The sequence below is a fragment of the Indicator indicator genome, chromosome 14, assembly GCF_027791375.1.
Source record: "Indicator indicator isolate 239-I01 chromosome 14, UM_Iind_1.1, whole genome shotgun sequence".
Taxonomy (NCBI): Eukaryota; Metazoa; Chordata; class Aves; order Piciformes; family Indicatoridae; genus Indicator; species Indicator indicator.
Window position 1 is genome coordinate 26,820,239 of NC_072023.1, and position 24,448 is coordinate 26,844,686.

The window sequence follows — 24,448 nt, forward strand, 5'->3', positions numbered from 1 at the left end:
TAAGTGTCATCTGTGTAAGTTATGTGCTTTGAGGCAACAGACAAGTACCATTGTTCTAGATGTGTGGAAGCTCTTAGTTTTCTGTTCATTAGACTGTGGAGAGATACTTCAGTATTTTTTTAGAACTCTTGTGGTATCTACTACTGCTTCAATATACAGAAAATAAATATCAAGTACTGGAAAACTTTTCTACTTTTTTTTTTTCCCCTGAGGTTGATGCTCACTCTAGAAGCTTCCAAACTGCCACAATTGTTAGTGCTATTTATTTAAGTGCATCAAGGTACTTTTTGGGATTCAATACATTTGTATTGTTACTGCTTCTTGTGTTTCATCAAGGAGTAACTTTTACAGAATCACAGAATGTTAGGGGCTGGAAGGGACCTCAAAAGCTCATCCAGTCCAACCCCCCTGCCAGAGCAGGATCACCTAGAACAGATCACACAGGAACACATTCAGGCAGGTCTTGAATATCTCCAGAGAAGGAGACTCCATGACCCCCCTGGGCAGCCTGTTTCAGGGTTCTGTCACCCTCACAGGGAAAAAAATTTTTCCTCATGTTTCCATGGAACTTCCTATGCTTCAGCTTCCACCACTGCCCCTTGTGCTGTCATTGGGCATCACCCAGCAGAGCCTGGCTCCAGCCTCTTGGCACTCGCTTTTTACAACTTTAAAAACGTGAATGAGGTCACCTCTCAGGCTCCTCCTCTCCAGGTTACAGAGCCCTCAGTTCCCTTAATCTCTCCTCGTAAGGAAGGTGTTCCACTCTCCTAATCATTTCTGTGTCACTGTGCTGGACTCTTTCAAGCAGTTTTCTGAGGTCCTCCTTGGACTGAGGGGCCCAGAACTGGACACAATATTCCAGATGCAGCCTCAGCAGGGCAGAGTAGAAGGGCAGGAGAACTTCTCTCAACCTACTAACCACAGCCCTTCTAGTTCACCCCAGGATGCCATTGGCCTTCTTGGCCACCAGAGCACATTGCTGGCTCATGGTCAGCCTTCCATCCACTAGGACCCCCAGGTCCTTTTCCCTTTCACTGCTCTCCAACAGGTCAGTCCCCAACCTTGTTCTTTCCCAGGTGCAAGACTTTAGTGTATTTCTGGTTTTTAATCTACTTCCTCATAGTTGACCCCATTCCATGAACCTCTGACTATATACAGAGGTTGAAGGAAAGGTTTTTTGTGTTTTCCATGACAGATGACAAATCTTAAATAATCCCTTAGCTCATGTAGCACCTGGAAGATTTATGATCAGTGCCACTAGTGCATGGTGGCATCGATCACTCAAGTGGTGAACAAGGTTTTGACAGGTTTACCGTTTTCCTGAGGGGCTTGCTGTCCACAGTGCTTTAACCCAACTATTTGGCATGGTGTTCTCCTGACCATTTATTATCTGTTTTGGAATTGCTGTGTGTAGTCATTGATCAAAGTGTTTAGTAGTTTGCCACACTCATTTCTTACAGCTGAGCATTGCTGAACTAAGTTACTGAGAGAAATGGAGTTTACATTTATTTATTCACTGGCACTATTTGGGAGTGAACTCTGTTATATCTCACAAAATACACACAGGCAGAGGTGAGCAGGTTTCATGTGTTGTGAGCTCAAGGCTCCTTAGAGCCTGTCCCAAATTGAACAGTAGTACCTTCTTTAGATGGTTTTGACCTACATGAGTTGGATACCTGTTGCAAGATTTTCTGTCATTAGGTGACACTTGGCCTGGATGTTGCAGAATATCTTGGGTTTCTCCATACTCCATCTCTGTATCTTCACTTACACTTCATAGTACCTTCTCTTGATCTGTAGTCCCTTCATAGTACCTTCCCTTGATCTGTAGTCCCTTCATAGTACCTTCTCTTGATCTGTAGTCCCTTCATAGTACCTTCCCTTGATCTGTAGTCCCTTCATAGTACCTTCTCTTGATCTGTAGTCCCTTCATAGTACCTTCTCTTGATCTGTAGTCCCTTCATAGTACCTTCCCTTGATCTGTAGTCCCTTCATAGTACCTTCTCTTGATCTGTAGTCCCTTCATAGTACCTTCTCTTGATCTGTAGTCCCTTCATAGTACCTTCTCTTGATCTGTAGTCCCTTCATAGTACCTTCTCTTGATCTTCAGTCCCTTCATAGTACCTTCTCTTGATCTTCAGTCCCTTCATAGTACCTTCTCTTGATCTTCAGTCCCTTCATAGTACCTTCTCTTGATCTTCAGTCCCTTCATAGTACCTTCTCTTGATCTTCAGTCCCTTCATAGTACCTTCTCTTGATCTTCAGTCCCTTCATAGTACCTTCTCTTGATCTTCAGTCCCTTCATAGTACCTTCTCTTGATCTTCAGTCCCTTCATAGTACCTTCTCTTGATCTTCAGTCCCTTCATAGTACCTTCTCTTGATCTTCAGTCCCTTCATAGTACCTTCTCTTGATCTTCAGTCCCTTCATAGTACCTTCTCTTGATCTTCAGTCCCTTCATAGTACCTTCTCTTGATCTTCAGTCCCTTCATAGTACCTTCTCTTGATCTTCAGTCCCTTCATAGTACCTTCTCTTGATCTTCAGTCCCTTCATAGTACCTTCTCTTGATCTGTAGTAAATGAAGGAGTTTTTGAAATGGTTTTATCTGAGATGAATGATTCATTCCTTAAAACTTTCCTCTTGGGGTAAAACATACCTCCTTTGACTGAAAAATCACAAACTGAAAAGGTGCAGGTTATAGGTCAGACCAATCCAGTTGGTGGTAATGAGGGAGGTGTTTCCTGAGCTGGGACATGGGAAGGGAGTTTTTGGGGTGTGTGACTTGGAGAAGTAAGAGGGAGTCCCTCCAGGAATGTGAATTCCTACTTAATTAAGTCTCTCCTCTGCCCACAAAAAAGCCCCACTGACTTCTATTTGGGAATGTCTTGTCTCTTTTTGGCTCTTAAGAGTTTGGACTCTTGAATTTTCTTAAGCTGAGCCTCCTTATGGTTTGTAAAGAGCTTATTTTAAACATTTATCAAATTACGGTCTGCATCTGTGCATGGCAGTTTGTGTTCTGGAGTGTGCTGGGCTAATGGATATGTTTTTCATTGAAGGGAACAAAAATATGCCTGTAAAGAGCTTTTTGCATATTTTTATCACACCTCAGCACTTACAGGAATTTTGGATGCTTGCTTATTCTCATCACTTCAAAAATTCTGAGGTGCTCAAGAAAAAAAATCTGAGGTGTTAAAGAAATAATAGAAACATGAAGTTAAAACAGAGACTGAGGAAAACTAGACAGAGATTTTGGTAAATTGAAATTGTAAGCATGAAAGAAAAACATCAAAAGCAATGTATGACATCAGTAGGTTTCTTTTTCATTCACTCTGCATTCACCTGAGCTGACAAAGGAGTAACATGTCGTCAGGATCTCCTTGTAGTCTCTGTTAGCCAGAGTTTGACATGAACACTGTAGAATGAGATATTCAGGCTCTCTGGCTTGGATGAATGACTTACTGCTCTTCCTCCTAGGGTCAAACCTGGGGAAATGACTTAGTCTTGTATTGTTAACTAAAGTTCTGGAAGGACTTTATCAGTGTACCTTTACTGAAATATTATATTGATGTAGTAGTCATAATGCTGTTTGATTGTCAGTGATGGGGTACTTGATGGACTTCTGGAATACATTTTCCCTTACCTTGCAGGTTACCTCCAAATACCTGATAAACAAAATCTTAACAAGGACACACTGGTGTAAAAGGGATCATTTATCCCACAAATAGAAAGCAGAATGCACTAACTTCTTTGTGTAAGACTCTGTAACAGAAATTTGTGTGTTAGGGTTGGGAAGAGGCCATCAGAGTGAGTTTACCAAAAGCCTGTAATGGGCAAACCTCTTTTTTTTCAGCACAGGGAAGAACTCAGTGTTTGTGGATCATACAAGTACCATCGCTGGGGTGACAATCTGCATTATTTAACATTAAAATATGTTCCCATCTGTTAAAACCTGGGTTTACTGTTTTATTCTACCTGACTTGGAAGTCGTCTAAAGGAGACAAAGGTACCACTCACAGAATCTTAGGGGTTGGAAAGGACCTCTGGAGATCTTCCAGTCCAACCCCCCTGCCACAGCAGGACCATAGAATCCAGCACAGGTCACACAGGAACACATCCAGACAGGGCTGGGAAGTCTTCAGAGAAGGAGACTCCACAACCTCTCTGGGCAGCCTGTTCCAGTGCTCTGGGACCCTTCCAGTCAAGAAGTTCCTCCTCATGTTGAGGTGGAAGTTCCTGTGCTGTAGTTTCTGTCCATTGCCCCTTGTCCTATTCCAGGGCACAAGTGAGCAGAAGCTGTCCCTTCCTTCCTGACACCTAGCTCTCAGATATTTATAGACATTGTTACTCCCATTATTATAGACATTATTACTCCCATTTTCAAAAAGGGTAAGAAGGAAGAACCAGGGAACTACAGGCCAGGCAGTCTCACCTCTGTGCCCAGTAAGATCATGGAGCAGATTCTCCTGGGGGCACTACTGAGACAGAAGAATAGTGAAGAGGTGATTTGGGACAGTCAGCATGGCTTCACCAAGGGCAAATCCTGCCTGACAAACCTGGTGGCCTTCTATGAACAGGTCACAACATTAATAGATGAGGGGAGAGCAACTGATGTCATTGACCTGGACCTGAGCAAAGCCTTCCACACTGTCCCACACCACATCCTGGTCTTTAAACCGGTGACACATGGGTTTGATGGGTGGACCATGAGATGGATAAAGAACTGGCTTGATGGCCACACCCAAAGAGTGGCTGTCAATGACTCCATGTCCCAGTGGAGGCCAGGGACAAGTGGAGTCCCTCAGGGCTCAGTCCTGGGACCAGTCTTGTTCAACATCTTTGTTGGTGCCATGGACAGAGGCATTGAGTGCACCCTCAGCAAGTTTGCTGATGACACCAAGCTGTGTGGTGCAGCAGACAGGCTGGAGGGAAAGGATCCATCCAGAGGGACCTGGACAGGTTGGAGAGCTGGGCACAAGCCAACCTCAGGAGGTTCAACAAGACCAAGTGCAAGGTCCTGCAGCTGGGTCGAGGCAATCCCAAGCACAAATCCAGGCTGGGCAGGGACTGGCTGGAGAGCAGTCCTGAGGAGAGGGACTTGGGGGTGCTGGGGGATGAAAAGCTCAACAGGAGCTGTCAATGTGCACTTGCAGCCTAGAAAGCCAACCAGAGCCTGGGCTGCAGCAAGAGAAGTGTGGCCAGCAGGGCCAGGGAGGTGATTCTCCCCCTCTACTCCACTCTGCTGAGACCCCACCTGGAGTACTGCATCCAGTTCTGGAGCCCCTATTACAAGAGGGATATGGACATGCTGGAAGGTGTCCAGAGAAGGGCCACCAGGATGAACAGAGGGCTGGAGCACCTCTCCTATGAGGACAGACTGAGAGAGTTGGGGCTGTTCAGTCTGGAGAAGAGAAGACTCCAAGGTGACCTTCTTGTGGCCTTGCAGTATCTGAAGAAAGCTGGGGAGGGACTTTTTAGGCTATCAGGTAGTGACAGGACTGGGGGGAATGGAATAAAGCTGAAAGTGGGGAGATTCAGGCTGGACGTGAGGAAGAAGTTCTTCCCCATGAGAGTGGTGAGAGCCTGGAATGGGTTGTCCAGGGAGGTGGTTGAGGCCCCATCCCTGGAGGTGTTTAAGGCCAGGCTGGATGAGGCTCTGGCCAGCCTGCTGTAGTGTGAGGTGTCCCTGCCCGGCAGGGGGTTTGGAACTGGATGATCCTTGTGGTCTCTTCCAACCCTGACTGATTCTATGACTCTATGACATTGGTTAGATCCCCTCTCAGTCTTCTCTGCAGACTAAAATTTAGGACCTTTGCTGTTGGAATACTCTGTTCTCCAACACTGGGTGCAATTTTTGTTGGTAGCAGTCAACATGTGGAAGATCCAGAAAGCTGAAGTCCATTGATAATTAGTGGAACAAACAGTGCAAAGTCACTGGTCTGGGAGGGGTAGTTTTTTGATGTTCTGGCATGACTGAATAGTCAGGTGCTGTTGGAATCAGCAGCTGCTGCAAAGTTGTGCGTGCTAGGAGATGGAAACCATTGACTGCAGCACTGATTATCTAAATGGCTCTTTTGTACGCTGGCAGCAATGGAATTTCTCTTTCTTCTGTTTTCCAAGTGACTACTTACCAAGTATGACAGCTTGTCATGTGTGATCATCATCACCTCAGTCCCGTGAGAACGGGTGCTCTTCTGAACACCCTCACCCCTGCCATGTACAGGGTGAAGCTCAGGTTAAAATAAGAGTTTGTGCTTGCCTCTATTTGTTGCGCTTGACTGTGAAGCAGTGGTTTGGTCGTTCTGAGAGGCACCCATAAAGGGACTGATGAGGCATTAGTGAGTGTCTGTTTATTAACCAAAAGGAGGAACTGTTTGCTTCTCTCTGGAATTTATTGTTCAGAGTGGCAAAGAAAGACTGAGAAGGGGTTTAAGAGGCTAAATAAAGTTACTCTGAACACAGTGGTGAGAATGATTAACTGTTCAACTCGATCTTAAAAGTTCTTTTCCACCCTAAATGATTCCATGAATCAATTCTGTGATCTGTGTGGTAGTAAAATGGAATTAAACTTGCTATCTGAGGCTCCTTTAAGCCATTCACATACCTACATTTAAGCACTTTGTACTGACTTGGTTTAGACTTTACACTGTACATTGGTTTAGAAAGATCTTGTCTCACAGGTATCTGTTGAACACTAAGTTTTCAAGCATTAGCACACGTTCAGTGGGTTGAATCTGTGGGGTTTTAACTTATTTTTCAAATGTAGGAAACCTTGCAAGGAGTTGGGACTGGGTGATCTTTAAGGTCCCAGTGTACTTTACTACACATCTGTGTGTGTGTGTAATCTAGTGTCATTGCTTCACTGACAGGAAAACTAGTGGTATGATGTGTTCATTGTGGAGGAAAAGAATACATCTTTGTGTGGAGTTCAAGTAGATTTAAGTAGAGGTGAACTCAGGGAAATAATTGTTCATAAGGCCACCAAATTATGAAGAAAGGAATGAAGAAGTATGTGCCAGAAAGCTACGCTGGGTGTTACAGGACTTGGCTGAAGATTTAGATGTGAAATAAAAGTGATGAGGAAGAAGTGAAGTCAAATGATACCAACATTGCAGATAAAAATCTTTTCATTATTTTCTTTAACTGGGTGAAGAATGCCTGTAGAGTGGAATAATGGCTAGATGCCCAGGTAGAGCTGTAGGCAGTTGGTTGTGTAGGTGCAAAAAAGGGTGAAACAAGTCGGAGAGTCATCAGTATTTGGGTGTAGGAGTAAGAAACAGTGGACATGGTCATCATTATCAGAAGATTAGATTAGAAGGTGGTATTTAAAGCATGGAAATGAAAGAATATGAAGGTCTAAAAATAGAATTCTGAGGGATACCCATAAGTAAGAGAGCCAAGAAAATGTTTTCTGTTACCCAGTCACTGATACTGTTGGAAGTAGGTGAGTGCAGGGCTAATGAGGGATGATGACTGACCCAAAATTTCAGGAAGGAAATGGTTGGAAGGGGGATTACTTAGCAAAGGCAGGTTTGGTGGTCAGTTTTATTTGTTTGTTTCGGGAGTAAGGTGATACAAAGTCCACTCATGTAGTCATATGGCTGTAAAAGATCTGAGTAGGATGTTTTAAGGAATTGAAAGAAAGAAGAAAATTTCAGTGGTAGGATGTTGATTCAGTAATGTTTGGTGAAAATAAGACAGCAATGAATGGAACAGGTTTTGTAGTGGGCTTTTAGGATGGAATTTGAAGAGTTACTTGAAAGCTGATGGAAGAAATAATGATGAGCAAATGCAAAGGGAAACCCAGAGTTTTGAGCTGGAACTCTGTCCCAGACATCTGGTCCTCTTCCTATTAATACCCATCCCATCAGTTCAGTCGACAGTTCCCTACCATACAGTCTCATAGAGGAAAGGTTTACATTAATCACAGAATTGTCAGGGTTGGAAGGGACCTTAAGGATCATTTAGTTCCAATCCCCTCCGCTAGATCAGGTTGCCCAGAGCCACATCCAGCCTGGCCTTAAAAACATCCAGGATAACCTGCTCCTTGATGCCATGGAAGGCTGGCTGGGTGTTCCATTGCAAGGCAGAGGGCAAAGCTGTCCCTCCCCAAAGGAGCAGCAAGCTGGCAGAAAGCAGAATCCTCCCCTGCCCATGGCACCATGGGGCCGATGCACCCCACTTCCAAGAAACCTGCCCTGGGATGGTGAGGGGCCTCTTCCAGGAAACTCAGGGCCTGATTTTGCAGAAGTGGGTGTGCAGCAGCCACTCATCCAGTGGGAACCCCAGAGCTGCCCCAGGACAAGCTGAATCCTCCAGGAAATCCCAGACTTCCAGAATGTTGTGCTGGGACCTGGGTTGAAGGCTAGGAGCAGGCCAGGAGCCAGCCCTGCCCTCACCTTTATCCTGTTTGTCCCCTAGAGGGGAAATTTTTGGGGTGGATAAACCCAATAGGTTCACTGGGGTGTCTCCTGGGGGGAAGGAGCTTTTCCGTCACTCCACAATTCCCAAATACAGTCTTTTCAGTCAAGAATAGATTCAATTTTTTAGAACGGTTTTCCTGTAAAAAAATAAATTATAGGGGGGGAAAGCATTAGGCACTGGTCAGGCCACACCTTGAGCCCTGAGTCCAGTTCTGGGCTCCTCAATTCAAGAGAGATGTTGAGGTACTGGAACGTGTCCAGAGAAGGGCAGCAAGGCTGGGGAGGGGTCTGGAGCACAGCCCTGTGAGGAGAGGCTGAGGGAGCTGGGGGTGTTTAGCCTGGAGAAGAGGAGGCTCAGGGCAGACCTCATTGCTGTCTACAACTACCTGAAGGGAGGTTGCAGCCAGGTGGGGGTTAGTCTCTTCTCCCAGGCAACCAGCACCAGAACAAGAGGACACAGTCTCAGGCTGTGCCAGGGGAGGTCTAGGCTGGGTGTTAGGAGGAAGTTTTTCACAGAGAGAGAGATTTGCCTTTGGAATGTGCTGCCCAGGGAGGTGGTGGAGTCACCGTCCCTGGAGATGTTCAAGAAAAGCCTGGATGAGGCACTTGGTGCCATGGTCTGGTTGATTGGATAGGGCTGGGTGATAGGTTGGACTGGATGATCTGGAGGTCTCTTCCAACCTGGTTGATTCTGTGATTCTAAGCCAGGCAGTTCCTTAAAGATTAAAAAGTTTTAATACATATGCTTGTTTGGCAACAGTTTTCTGTCTGTGTTTTGCCACAGCATAATAATTAAGATGATTGAAAGTCTGTGTAATCCTCAATGATATGGCTGAAGCTTCTTAATTGTTACCAAATATATGAGGTCAGCACACAGACTGGCACACGTGCTTCTGGGGATGTGCAGCTATTTCAGATTCCTGAATGACTTGAGTAGGAGATAAGGATAAGTGCAGAGTCCTTCATCTTGGAAAGAATAATAAACTGCACCAGTACAGGTTAGGAAGTGACCTGTGAGAGAGCAGCCCTGTGGAGAGGGACCTGGGAGTCCTGGTGGATAACAATTCTGCATGGGACAGCAATGTGCCCTGGTGACCAAGAAGGCCAATGGGGTCCTGGGGTGGGTCCAGCAGATCCAGGGAGGTTCTCCTCCCCCTCTACTCTGCCCTGGTGAGGCCTCACCTGGAATATTGCATCCAGTCCTGGACTCCCCAGTTCAAGAGGAACAGGGATCTACTGGAGGAAGTCCAAGAGAGGGCTACAAGGATGCTGAAGGAACACTGCCTGATGAGGAGAGCCTGAGAGCCCTGGAGCTGTTGAGTCTGGAGAGAAGACTGAGAGGGGATTTAATAAATGTTTATAAATATCTGAGGGGTGGGGGTCAAGAGGGAGGGGACAGACTGCTCAGTTGCACCCTGTGATAGGAGCAGGGCTAATGGATATAAACTACAGCACAGGTGGTTCCACCTCAACATGAGAAGGAACTTCTTCACTGTGAAGGGTCCCAGAGCACTGGAAGAGGCTGCCCAGAAAGGTTGTGGAGTCTCCTTCTCTGGAGACTTTAAAGACCCATCTGCATGCATTCCTGTGCGACCTGCACTGGATTCTATGGTCCTGCTCTGGCAGGTTTGTTGGACTTGGAGCATCTCCAGAGGTCCCTTCCAACCCCTAACATCCTGTGAGATGAGAACTGACAACTGACTGACAATTTGAGGGGTCCTTTGCCTTTCTTGTGACTTGTGTACTTGCTCTTAAGTTATTTCATTGTGGCCTGTAGACTCCTCATGAACAGCACAATGATGCACAGTTAATAGATTTCAGGACACTTCAGTGATGTTATTCCAACGTTGCTCTGAGTATTTTTGTAGATTTTCCAGGCATCAATAGAAATTTCATGTTTTGCTACTAAAAAAAAAAATTACCCTTGTGCCTATCTGTGTGGTTTGAAAATTACTTTTAATGACTGTGTTCATGTGCCTCAGTTTGGTTTTGGCCTTAAATTTAAGATAAGTTTGTTTTTAAAGCTGTTCTATATTCTGTTTCTGGTTTTACAGTTCTAATAAAAAAAAAATTAAATCCTATTTCAAAGGGCTATTCTACCTTGAATAGGCCTGGAAGCTTATGGGTTTCTGGGTTCATGTAATAACACTTTTTGTAGTAAGTGCCCCTAAAAAGGATCATACTTTGTATGTTGCTGTCTGAAATAGAACCTTCACCTTGGATTCATTTGCATGATATTGCAATATCTACCTCATTTGAATGATTTCTCTTGATCCTTTTAGGGACTCCCCAACAGCCTGTGGCACAACATGCTTTGGAAAAAGAGGCTTTGGAGAACATTAAAACAGAAATCGAGAAGGAGCTAAAACATCTCGACGAAGAAATCTTGGAAGGTGCACTTCAGATTTTCCCATTTCAGTCATAGAATCATAGAATCATAGAATCAGTCAGGGTTGGAAGGGACCACAAGGCTCATCCAGTTCCAACCCCCCATGCCCTGTGAGGGCAGGGACACCTCACACTGGATCAGGCTGGCCAGTCGATAATGTGCACTATAATGGTGGTTAATTTGTAACAGGTACTTTAGTGGACACATTGAATCTCTTTACACGCCTCCACCCGCAAGATTTCTGCACATTGTCACATGAAGTAAAATAGTTAAAGGTTACCATTGGTAGCAGTGGAGTCTAGCCAAGGCAAACACTTGAATGACATTTAATAGGCTACTATAAATAATGAAATAAATAATGAAATGTAAGCAGCCCTTAAGCTGCCCCAGTTGATGACAGAAGTGAAATCATTCCTCAGCAGCTATAGTTCAGAGGAGTGTGGACGTAAGCCATCAGATTTCTCACTTCACCAAGTTTATATTTTGTGACGTGCCTTGACCTCTAGGTGTGGCTTTTACAGGACACCCAGCAAGGGATGATTTGGAAAGAGTCTTTGCTTTGCATGTGTGTTGCAAATTGACAGTCTGAATGCTCAAGACCTGTTTATGTTTGTCCATATATAAAGCTTTCTTAGAAGCTTTAAACTGAGATGGAAAAGGTTATGTGAACAAAATATTATTCTGAACAAAATGGTACTCTAGTACTGCTGCAGCTGCATCCATGTGTCAGCAAATCTTACTGTGAAAAAGTTGCTTTCTTGCTGCCTCACCTGGATTTGCATCAGTTTAAAACTGAGGAAGTTGCACATTCAGCTAATTTGCTGGTTGGGATGGAGTTGTGAAGTAAGAGCTGGAGGGCAAATGTCATCTATGGCTTGTAGTCATCTGTGGCTTGTAAGTACCACTTCCAGAATTTGGACCATACTTGTTTTATACAATTTGTTCATAGCATGCTTTGACTATAGACTTGAGATTTCTTCACCCCTCATGTGAACTGTGTTAAGTGGTGGGATAAGAAATCTGTGACTGTTGATGTTCTTATATTAATCGATTTTATTTTATGTTGTATGTTGGTTTTTTTTTTCCTCTCTCAGCATTTACTGCTACAGGATTTGACTGCCACACTTCCCCAGTGTTCAGTCCTGCCAATCCAGAGAGCTCAATAGAAGACTGCCTGGCTCATCTGGGGGAGAAAGTATCCCAGGAATTGAAAGAACATCTACACAAAGCACTGCAGAGCTTGCTTAGCAAGTGAGTTTCCATTTGCTTTTTCAAAGGGAAAGTGTTTCCTTTTGCATTGTGGCTGCTGCTCTGCTGCTGAAGTGCTAAAGATGGGAGCAGCATTTTGCATTGGGTGTCTGGTTGTTTCCTCAATGATCCTTTGTCTGGTTGATTCTTTGTTTTCTGTTGTAATGTGTGAATAGTTTTTTGTGGTACTTGCTCTTTGCAGTAATGTAAGTTCTAAAATTTTTCTAAGCTTTTACCTTTGAACTTCCAAGCAGTTTGAGTTGCTGCTCGATTGCTAATTTCATGAATGCTGGGCTTTAGCCAGATCAGCTGCTTCTGCTTTTTAGTTAAGAATGGAGCTGAAGGTTTGTTTGTATTGTGGCTCAAGATGAATGGGAGAGTTTCCCTGAAAGGACAATAGTTAGGTGCTTTATGACTACCATCTAGGTCTGAGTCTGAAGGAACTATCACACCAACATTCAGGTTGGAAAAGACCCTCGGGATCACCGAATCCAACCTAGAACCCTGCTCTGCAAAGTTCACCCCTAAACCATATCCCCAAGCACTGCATCCAAATGGCTTTTAAACACATCCAGGGTTGGTAACTCAACCACCTCCCTGGGCAGCACATTCCAATGCCTGACCACTCTTGCTAGGAAAATTATTTTCCTAATGTCCAGTCTAAACCTGCCCTGGTGCAGCTTAAGGCCATTCCCTCTTGTTCTATCACTAATTACCTGTGAGAAGAGACCAGCACCAACCTCTCCTTTCAGGCAGTTGTAGAGAGTGATGAGGTCTCCCCTTAGCCTTCTCTTTTTCAAGCTGACCGTCCTCAGCTCCTTCAGTCACTCTCCATAAGATTTATTCTCCAGGCCCTTCCTCAGCTTCCTTGTCCTCCTCTGCCCTACTCAAGGTGTGGATTCACCAGAACTGAGCACAAGGGGACGATCATCTCCCTACTCCTGCTGGTCACAGCATTTCTAATCCCAGCCAGGATGCCTTTGGCTTTCTTGGCCACCTGGGCACACTGCTGGCTCATATTCAGCCTCTTGCCAATTAGAACCCCCAGGTCTATTTCTGCTAGATTCTGTGCCCCTGGGCTGACCTTGTTGCCTTAAGAGCTGTCCTGGCAGTTCAAGCTTATTGTTTAAATAGCACATTTTACTTGGTATGCTTTTATCTTGATAAATGTTTTTGCAGATGGTAAAACTGTTGTGCTTGGTTGGTTTTGGTTTGTTTTTTTGTGGGCATTTTTGTGTGGGTTTTTTTGTGGTTTTGTTTTTTTTTTTTAATTGTAAGTTCCTAGTCTGATTTTGATGGATGCACATGAACTCCTGTCTGTTGTGAGTGTTCCAACTTGTCTAGCCTGATATTCTAGGCTTCTTGTATATTCTGGGATAAAATGTTTGCATTCTAAGTAATCACTTTATGTACATACATACATACCTCTGAAGTCTGAAATGCCTGTGATAATGTGTTGATAATGCATGCCTTGTTAGAAGGCAAACCAGAACTACTGTTTAATCTCTTGATAATATCCTTCCTGCAGCTGTTGTTGCTCTTTTCATCCCACTGATTCCCATGGATTTGTGTTTCAAAGGAACTAATGTACCAAGGAAGTTGTTAGAATGCACTTAAAGTGACAAACCCAAATTATGTTTTCCTCGGTGTCGTTTAACTCAATTCTTTTACTCATGTTTGCTACAGAAATGCTATTTGAGGCAAGAGTTTTTTATCTAGCTTGTATTTTTCTGTCCTCTTCTATGCATATAAACTATGCTAAAGTACACTAGGCTGTTAGATCATGACAAGTCCTTGGGAATTCAATAAGCAATCTTCTGTCCAGTGCCAGGTACCACTATTTCCCTTGAAGTCTCAACCTGCCTTTTTTCATGGTCTGGCTCAGGGCAACTGCAGTACCTCTTCTGCTGTCACTTGACAGACAGTTTTTAGTGTTACTGACTCTAAGATACTTATGATCTTGGAAACAAGGGATTTCATCATCCCAATTCAAAGAAATAGAGGTGTGATAAATCTAAAATAATTATCTCCTGAGATAATTATCTCCCGTTTTTTTGTGATCAAAAGTGCTGCTTCTTGCAAATAAAGGTTTGAACTTTAACACCAAGTTCATGTGATTGAGCAGCCTGTAGTGGTTCATAGCCTATATTGTTTTATTATATTGTTTATAAAAATTTTACTCTTCATTGACCCCTAACTCACATGAATTTCTTAGTGGAATTTTCTATCTTTAGAGTCTTATGTGATAAAAATTTGTGGTGGGTTGAAAATTCCCTGCCAACATTAACTTTGCCAGACCAGCTCAGGTGGAAGCAAATGAAAGCTGTATTTACAGGCCAAACTACAATCTAGAATGGAATGCAATGGATATGTACAAATATACAGTATTTACAGGTATTTTCAATATTAGCAGGTATTTACAATCAACAAAACAGCACAAGGACCCCTCTGGCCAAAGACCAGGGGAGCTGCAACTGCTTCTCTCTCCCTGCCTCCCCTTATGCCCCTGTTGACAAGGGACAAGAGAGAGAAGCAGAGATATATTAGACTTAGCCAAAAGAAAAGCAATGCAGCCAAGGTCAGAAAAGCCACTTAGTATCTCCCTAGATAAGAAGCGAGAAGAGACAAAAATTATTTTGGAAACCAAATCTTATGGGAGCTATCCCTCCAATGGGATTGTTTAGAATAACCATTATTTTCCCTTTTACAGTGGTGCACAGTGATAAGACAAGGAACAATGGATACAAACTTGAACAGAGAAGGTTTCACCTCAGCATGAGGAGAAACTTCTTCACAGTGAGGGTGTTGGAGCCCTGGAGCAGGCTGCCCAGAGAGGTTGTGGAGTCTCCTTCTCTGAAGACTTTCCAACCCCACCTGGATGCATTCCTGTGCAGACTCCCCTGAGTGATCCTGCTCTGGCAGGGGGGTTGGACTGGATGATGTCTGGATGTCTCTTCCAACTTCTAATGTACTGTGCTACTGTAATGTCCTCTAAGTTGTTCAGTATCAAACTCAACCAATTTTATTAAATTATGCAAAGGGGGAGAAGTTGCCATCATGAATCTGTCTGGTGCTGGTGTTTATGTCTTGAAAATGTGAGGCTTGGTAGTTCTTGAAAACTATTTACTGTAATACCTGTGAAAATACTTTGTTTTCTGGAAACTGAGAATTTTATTGTATTCTTGTCCTTTTGTTTCCTTTTGTAACTTTCAGTGTTGGTTTAACTTCTGCAGGCCCGTGACATATCAAGAATATCGAGGGCGCACACAAGAAGCAGCTGCTCACGCCAGTGGATGGAACAAGGTAGCAAAGAAGTGACTTGCACTTTCAGACCTCTCACATCTATTTCACGCCCATAGTGGTTTTTTGAGATAGTTAAGCTGCACAGAGAATTAAAAGAACCAAGTTGGTTTTAGCATGAAATGGCTTTCATTCTCAGAATCACAGGCTCACAGGATGTTAGGGGTTGGAAGGGACCTCTGGAGATGCTCCAAGTCCAACACCCCTGCCAGAGCACAGGTCACACAGGAACACATCCAGACAGGGCTGGAAATGCTCCAGACAAGGAGACTCCACAACCTCTCTGAGCAGCCTGCTCCAGTGCTCTGTGACCCTTCGGTAAAGAAGTTCTTCCTCATGTTGAGGTGGAACTTGCTGTGCTGTAGCTTCCATCCATTGCCCCTTGTCCTTTCACAGGACACAAGTGAGCAGAGGCTGTCCCTGTCCCTTCCTTCCTGACCCCCAACCCTCAGATATTGATAGACATTGATCAGATCCCCTCTCAGTCTTCTCCTCTCCAGACTAAACAGCTCCAGGGCTCTCAGCCTTTCCTCATAAGGCAGTGCTCCAGTGCTTTAATCATCCATGTAGCCCTCTGCTGGACTCTCTCCAGTAGATCCCTGTCCCTCTTGAACTGGAGAACCCAGAACTGGATGCAATATTCCAGGTGGGGCCTCAGCAGGGCAGAGTGGAGGTGGAGGAGAACCTCCCTGGATCTGCTGGACACACTCCTCTGAATGCACCCCAAGATCCCATTTATCTTCTTGGCCACCAGGGCACATTGCTGTCCCATGCAGGACTTGTCCACCAGCACTCCCAGGTCCTTCTCCACAGGGCTGCTCTCCAGCAGCTCACCTCCTTACCTGTACTGCTGCAGTTTATTCTTCCTTCCCAGGTGCAGGACTCTGCACTTATCCTTGTTGGTGGGCATAATATGCAGGTTTTAGATATTTTGCCAAAAGTTAGCTGATGGAGGTATTAGATCAATCTTCCTTTATTGTAGTAAAATGAAAAGTTAGAGTTGTTGCTTGACATAATTAGAAAAAATATAATAACAATTTTTTAATTCCCAAGAGAGATTTATTTCCTCAGCATTTTTAAAATTAAATCTGAGGCAGATGTTTTCATAATATTTCTCTTACTGCTTCTTTGCTGCCATCTCAGGTTAAAAATATATGCTAAAAAAGAAAAGACAAGAAAAGTGGTAAACATGGTGAAAATAAAAATGGATAATCTATTTAAATTGTTCAGAAAACCTGGGGACAGTGTGCCTACCTAGTGGCAGGAGCAGTTATCTCAAATGATAGGAAGGTGCAAATCATGGAATGAGTAGAATGACCATTCCCAGATTCACCTTTCATTAATCATTCAAATTCCTCATCTTTATCATTCTCTGATGCATTCAGTGGGGATCAGAAAAGGAATGAAAGAATGAAATGAATACTCATCAGTTTGATCACAAATGGAGTGTTAAAATTTAGTCTTAAATTGAAACTAGGACAAGAAACCTTTTTCCCCTCTCTTTACATTTGTTTTCCAGAAATACTTTTCCTTCACTAGACTTGCTTGCTTACTTCAGAACTGATCATCTAGCCAAGGGTGTGGGCACTTTTAAAGCAGCTTATTAAACATTGCTTGACGAGTTACTGCCCATGGCTCCAGCAGTTATCATTGGGGGGTGTGTGTGTGCTTTCAGCTTGCCATCTTGTGATTCACAGCATTTTAGCTTAAACAGCCATGAAATCTGATTATCAAGGTGGCTTAAGCCAGCACATTGTACTTTTCAGTTGGTGAAAATTGAAAACGAGCATAAAGCCGGTCATGGTGATCTGGCTCGCAAGGGAAAGGGGGAGCTGCATGGAGCTCATCACTCGTCTGCCACATCTCCATGTGCTGTCAGCACACAGCTGTTGAAGATACAACCCTGGGTAGATGGATCAGCCTTCAGGAACAGGCTGCCCAGGGGGGCTGGGAAGTCTCCCTCTCCGGAGACACTTCAAACCCGTCTGGATGCGTTCCTGTGTGCTCTGCTCTAGGTGTTCCTGCTCTGGCAGGGGGGTTGGACTGGATGAGCTTTGGAGGTCCCTTCCAGCCCCTCACATTCTGTGAGTCATTGCTGAAACACTGGTGCAGGCCCTTTGGCTTATGGATTTTGATCCCCACCAGCTTGTGATTGAGGATACCATGCAGAAGATGTCTCTTCTCATCATCTTTTCTTTCATCTTTTCTTACCTGTAACATTTGTTCCTACAAAAGTTACATGCAAGCAGACCAGAATGGACATTTTGAAAAATAATACAGCATCTGTTTGTATTGTTTTTGTGGTAGCCTGATGCTTGAGGAATGCTTAGCAGTTCCTTTAATAATACTTGTTTTGGGGAGCTGGAATACATTTGTGTGGTTTCATTTCCTTATAAATTCTTCTGTCATCTGAATCAGAATTGCATTTTATAACAGAAGAGATCTAGATATCTTTTCTTCAACCTCAACTTAGCTTAATTTTCACTGCAAAGAAGAAGCTGTTAGAAAAAAGCATTTTTAAAAGCAGCTATAAATAGATGTAGCATTAGGGCTAATTAGCAGGCATATGGCAGCAAAATGAGGCTGTGCTGGCCTCAGGTTTGTGAAAATTTGAAGGGTGTATGTTTAAATAATCTCTATCAGCAAATCTGAACCTTTATGACTAAATAATAAGAAAACATCCAACTATCTGAGCTACCCAGATAGAATAAGGAAGCACTCCCTGAGATGTGCTCACAGCCATTACCTATCCTGTGGTTTCTTGGCTAGAGCAGAAATTGAAGATGCACAGTAGCTGTGGCAGATATCAAAGGGTCAGAAACGTGGAAAGATCTTCCCACAGACAGAATTTTGTATGATCAAGGCTTCTGGTTTGATCCAGACTAGAAGAAATAAAACAAGGTAGTAGATGAAATGTGTTTTCAGTTACCTGTAAGCTGTATCACTAGTGGCATCTTGCACAGCAGGATGCTCCTTTTGCTTTCAGTAGCCTGTGAACCAGTATATAGAATCTCACTTGAAATGTGTGAGCTGGCCTTTGCTGTTGTAGATATGGAACATGTCCAGAGAAGGGCCATGAGGATGAGCAGAGGGCTGGAGCTCCTCTGCTATGAGGGCAGACTGAGAGAGTTGGGGTTGTTCAGTCTGGAGAAGAGAAGGCTCTGAGGTGACCTTCTTGTGGCCTTGCAGTATCTGAAGGGGGCTCCAAGAAAGCTGGGGAGGGACTTTTGAGGGTGTCAGGGAGTGATAGGACTGGGAGGAATGGAGCTAAACTAGAAATGGGGAGATTCAGAATGGATGTCAGGAAGAAGTTGTTCCCCATGAGGGTGGTGAGAGACTGGCACAGGGTGCCCAGGGAGGTGGTGGAAGCCTCATCTCTGGAGGTTTTTGCAGCCAGGCTGGATGTGGCTGTGAGCAACCTGCTGTAGTGTGAGGTGTCCCTGCCCATGGCAGGGGGTTTGGAACTGGATGACCCTTGAGGTCCCTTCCAACCCTGACAATTCTATGATTCTGTGCTATGTATTTTAACAGGTATTTATGTATAAAAGTCCCACCTAGTTAATACATTGAATGTGGTCTACTCAGAGAGCCACACTGATCATTTTTATCATGTCAAAATGTGGATCTTTTCCAAAGTCAAATGATCTCCTTGAACTGCTGAAGAGATTTGGTTAACTGACTGGCACATGAGATGTAAAGGAGTGTTTTCAGTCACTAAAACCAAATGCTCATCTGAATGAGGAAATACTGCAGGACAAATACACAGGGACATGAGTTTTTCCATTGACATCCCACAGAAGCAAAGTTGGAATCAGCTCTCCCAACTTCTTACACACCCCCAGCCTACTTACTAGTGGGGTGGCATGAGAGTATGTGTAAGCACTGGAGCTAGTGAAGACCCCATCTCTGGAGACATCCAAGGTCAGACTTGATGGGGCTCTGAGCAACCTGATCTAGGTGGGGATGTCCCTGCTTGCTTCAGGGTGGCTGGACTAGATAACCTTTAAAGGTCCCTTCCAACCCAATGCATTCTGTAAGGTTCTGTGATTCTATGAAAGTTTACCCACAGACATTAAAAGTGCTGGTTCTCAGTTAAGAAAGAAAATCCAGGAAAAGACATTATTGGCAGTATTTCTCAGAGATGATCCTGTGAAAATGTTAGGCATGATGTAAAGAATAAGAATATTGTTCTTCACAGAGAGAGTGATTGCCCATTGGAATTGGCTGCCCAGGGAGGTGGTGGAGTCACCATCCCTGGAGATGTTCAAGAGAAGCCTCTTAGTGCCGTGGTCTGGTTGATTGGTTAGGGCTGGGTGATAGTTTGGACTTGGATGATCTTGGAGGTCTCTTCCAACCTGGTTGATTCTATGAATCTTTACCTTCCTTTTGAAATCAGGCTGTCAGGAAAACAAAACCAAACCACCCCAAACAGGGCAAATTATACTCCTGTAATAAAATCAATGTAATAAAACTTTGAAAGGCTCCACTGTTGAGGTTTTATGTTTTGTTTTGGTTTGGGTTTTTTTGCTTAAAATTGAGTATTTTCTGTCTATTATAATAGATACTCCAAAATGTATAATCTCATTAGTGTGCATCAGGTAACAAATCCTGCCATTGAGTCAACTGAACTGCTAAGTAGCTAAGCAGTCATCTGAATTGTCCCTTTACACTGATTAATGGAGCCAAAGAGTAGCACAGGAATGTTAAAAGATAATAATGTAAAGATTTAGAGGAGTTTTATTTTGCAGTAGTTAAAGGGTACACAGAAGCGGCAATTCTTTTGGATATACTTCCTTCAAAAGTCTGACCTCCTCTTTGTAATCATTTCTCTGCATGCATTGAAATTTGTAATGTTGTACTGTGGGACTGCAGTGGTATAATTGACAGAAAGGTTTGCACCATTCATCAGAAGTGTTCTGATAGTGAAGTTTGGATTTTTAAGTGCTTCCCCAGAAATTTTCTCTTACCAGCAATTTTCTGGCATGCTGTACTTGATCATGTACGATTTTTTCTTCAGTCAAAATATAAATAGCTCCTAGCATTCTTTCCCAGGTGTACTGGTGGAGGGAATTGCAGTTGCTGTGAATTGCTATGTTTTTATTTTGGTTTAGTTAAATCTCATCATCATTCTTATAGAAGTACTGTGAAGGTAATTTCTTTACTTGAGAGAGTCCAGCAGAGGGCTACAAGGATGCTGAAGGGACTGGAGCACTGCCTGATGAGGAGAGGCTGAGAGACCTGGGGCCTGGTTAGTCTGGAAAGGAGAAGACTGAGAGGGGATCTGATCAATGTCTATCAATATCTGAGGGCTGGGGGTCAGGAAGGAAGGGACAGGGACAGCCTCTGCTCACTTGTGCCCTGGGATAGGACAAGGGGCAATGGATGGAAACTACAGCACAGGAGGTTCCACCTCAACATGAGGAGGAACTTCTTCACTGGAAAGGTCCCAGATCACTGGAACAAGCTGCCCAGAGAGATTGTGGAGTCTCCTTGTCTGGAGCCTTTCCATCCCTGTCTGGATGTGTTCCTGTGTGACCTGTGCTGGATTCTCTGGTCCTGCTCTGGCAGGAGGGCTGGACTCTATCATCTCCAGAGGTCCCTTCCAACCCCTAACATCCTGTGATACCATCATGCAATCCTGTTCTGTTCCTACTGGTGTGAAAGGTGTAAGTGTCAATAACTTCAGCAGGAAAGAAAAACCAGGCAGTGTTTGTTGGTCTGTGTGCCACTAAATATATTAGAGTTTGAATTTGATCCTTTGCACCTGAGGCCTGCAGAGGCTTGCTAAATGTGGGAAGAGTGGATGGATTAGATACTTAATTTGGCAGAGGAAGATGGTGACAGTCATGTTCAGTATGCCATTTGAGCTCCCTTCATTTCCTGAGCAGCCTTTTTTTTTTCTTGTGCCTTTGTTTCTCTTGCCTTCAGCTTTGAGTAAATGGCCTTTTGAGATCTCAGTGTTCATGCTGTTGTATTGGGGGTGTGCTCAAAGCCTCTGAAGGATGCCTAGTCCTGACAGCATGCTTTTTTCCTTTGATCCAAGAAGACCAAGGTGTCTTCTGACACTTACCTCACCTTGACCTGCTCCTCATGTTTGTGCACTCTAAGCTTGCATCTTTTATGCCTCTGAGTTGAGATTAATTACAGGAAACTCAAAAAAGCCCAAGGCTCTTAAAGTTCAAGCACCATCTCATTGCTAGTTAAGTAACTGCAGTGTTAACTGTCATCCCAGAAGAACAGTGTGGTAACCTGCCTGCCATAGTATTGGGCTCTGTCAGTTGTTAACCAGCAGGAACATCAGAAATTTATCACATGAGGGCATTTTTAAAGGCTCCATCTGTTGGTAGTGGTCCAGCTCATTGTGACTCCACCAGAGATTTTTAGTACAAATCTGAAAGCCAGCCTACTTTTCCTGGTTGTCATCCTCCAGCTTTGCATGCTAAGGTGTGATTGCTGGGAATAGGAGTGGAGGATATATACAGGACAGAAAATCAGGCTGAAGGAGAAGGTGACTTGGAAAGAAAGAGGCATTTGGAGTTCAGTCTGAGCAGCAGTATTAGCCTGCACCTTGTGCAGCTGGAAAATAGCATTATTTGCAGAGTGAATAGATGTGCCGTGCAGTTGTGGTGACCTGTGTGCAGTAAAACTTTGACATACTCTTCTCTTGTATCATAATAGTGCTCTTTCAGGTGCAAATGACTTCAGTTCTTACCGGTTTCCTGAACTGGGCAAAGTGCTGCATATAAACTCTGCCCAGAGGGCCACTTGCGTGCTGCAGGAGAATAAATTTGAGAGTTTAAAAGTTCAACTGTGTGCTGTTTAGGCAAGCAAAGCCATGAGAAGGAAGTGTCTAGAACTGTGTAAGATGAAGGAGGTGGGTTCACAGTCTTCCATCTTCCTCAGCAATTCACATTTGGGTTAAGGCTGAGCATTCAGTCAAAGGCAGAAGGTGTGGAAGGAGGAATGGGAGTAGGAAATGAGGGTGGGATTTCTGTACCTGTTCAATATGGCATAGAAGGTTGAGTTTCACATGGTGAGAGGTTTGTGTTTATCATCTTAAAACATGTCTGCAGTGTTATGCTGCTGGGAGGAGTTTTTTATCCTGTCTGAAAGCCAAATGTGACCTTCTAAAGAGACTAATGCAGTGTATCTATTCAGGAATGTCTAGGAGTTGGCTTTTTAATTTCCATTTGGAGACGTACATCTTGGAACTGTTTATAATTATGTATCTTCCAAACTATGAGGTAGCAACTTCTGGACCTGTTCTGCTTCTTTAGCTGGATCTTGTGTTTAGAAAAACCCATGAGGCTTAGGAAAGCCCTGCAATCCTGTTCTGTGAAACTCTCAAGCCAGGCTGGGGTGTTTTGCTTATCAGAGTAAGTGCTTCTTTCACACTGAGTTGTGTTGTGTGTCTGCTTGGTGTCTTCACAAAGCTGAAGTGGATATTCCCTGATGTCTTTGGGCCTTTAGATTGAGCCCTTTTCAATGGACCATATGAAAATTCTTCTCTTTTACCTATGCAGTAGTGTTGGTAATGCTTTTTGTACTCACAAGGCTTTTTGCTGTTGTTGTTGTTGTTTTTGAAGGTCTTGGTACCCCTGGTTCTGCTACAGCAATTTCTGATGGAGTTAACCAGACGGGGCCAGGAACCGCTGAGCGCCCTTGTGAACTTTGGGGTGACATATCTAGAAGACTACTCTGCAGACTATATCATCCAACAAGGAGGATGGGTAAGAAGACAATGTTGAATTTTCATACTTTGTTCAAAGCTTATTTTGAAGCTTTGAAGGAGTGACAGCTAAGAGGGGTTACTAGAAGTAAGCAGGTGAGAGAAAGAATGTCCCCCCCCAAAAATAAAGAAGCAGGGGAAGAAGCTGCAACTCAGAGAAGGACCTGGGGGTTCTGGTTGACAGTCAATTAAATATGAGTCAGCAGTGTGCCCAGGTGGCCAAGAAGGCAAATGGCATCCTGGATTGGATCAGAACCACTGTGGGCATCAGGAACAGGGAGGTGAGGCCACACCTCAAGTGTTGTGTTTCAATTCTGGGCCCCTCACTACAGGAAGGACATTGAGGGGCTGGAGCGTGTCCAGAGAAGGCTGGAGAAGGGCTTGGAGCACCTGGGCTACAAGGAGCATCTGAGGGAGCTGAGGGTGTTCAGGCTGGAGAAGAGGAGACTGAGGGGAGACCTCATTGCTCTCTACAGCTCCCTGAAGGGAGGTTGGAGTGAGGAGGGGGCAGCCTCTGCTCCTTGGTGGCAAGAGGCAGGACCAGAGGAAATGGTTTCAAGCTGCACCGAGGGAAGTTCAGGCTGGAAATATTTCTTCCCAGAGAGGGTTCTCAGACATTGGAATGGTCTGCCCAGGATAGTGCTGGAGTGACATCCCTGGAGGTATTTAAGCAGTGTGTGGAGCTAGTGCTTAGGGACATGGTTTAGTGTTGACCATAAACTGGGTTGAAGGTTGGAGTGGATAAGCTTTGAGGTCTCTTCCAACCAGATGTTTTCTGTAATTCTGAGATCAGGACCATGTAGTTAGAAAGGGATCTTGGGCAGTCATCTATTTCTCCTCTCTGCCCCAAGGCAGAACTGCCTTTTACCCATTCATTTCTGATGTTGACAGTAAGGACCTGTGTGATTGGACTCCATAATTTCCCCAGGCAGTCTGGTCCAGTTCTTTTCCTGTCTGGTTTGTTGGATTGCCCTAGAAACTGAAGAGGTCCCCAGATGTCAAATAACAACAGGCTTTCATACACTGTGTGTTCAGATGCTAATTGGTTGCTGCATGATGAACTCCTGGTTTTATCTTCTTTCCTGTTAGTGTACATACAGAATTGCACTGAGAAGTGAGCTGACTGTGCCTGAGAGGCTCATCCTTTTGTGTTATCTGTATGCTCTGGTGACTGCTGGAAATGGGATATGGAAATGGTGGTTTTTCCCTCTTAAATTTCAGAGGGTTTTTTTTTTTTAGCAGATAAGTAATTGGGGACCACTTCCTACAGAAATATCAGTAGGTCCAGCTGTCTTTTTATAATAGGTGATAAAATAGCTAATGCATATTGGATTTTATAGCCACATAGGCACATGGCTAGAA

At 44.1% G+C, this 24,448-nt stretch overlaps 1 protein-coding gene across 1 annotated transcript in view; it reads left to right on the forward strand.

Moving 5' to 3' along the window:
* BCL2L13 (BCL2 like 13) overlaps positions 1–24,448 on the forward strand; it is a 41,700-nt gene that overhangs the window by 4,059 nt on the left and 13,193 nt on the right. The window contains exons 2-5 of the mRNA XM_054386473.1: positions 10,703–10,813; positions 11,904–12,060; positions 15,291–15,360; positions 22,944–23,087. Coding sequence (XP_054242448.1) covers positions 10,703–10,813; positions 11,904–12,060; positions 15,291–15,360; positions 22,944–23,087 — 482 coding nt within the window. The remainder of the gene's footprint in view (positions 1–10,702; positions 10,814–11,903; positions 12,061–15,290; positions 15,361–22,943; positions 23,088–24,448) is intronic.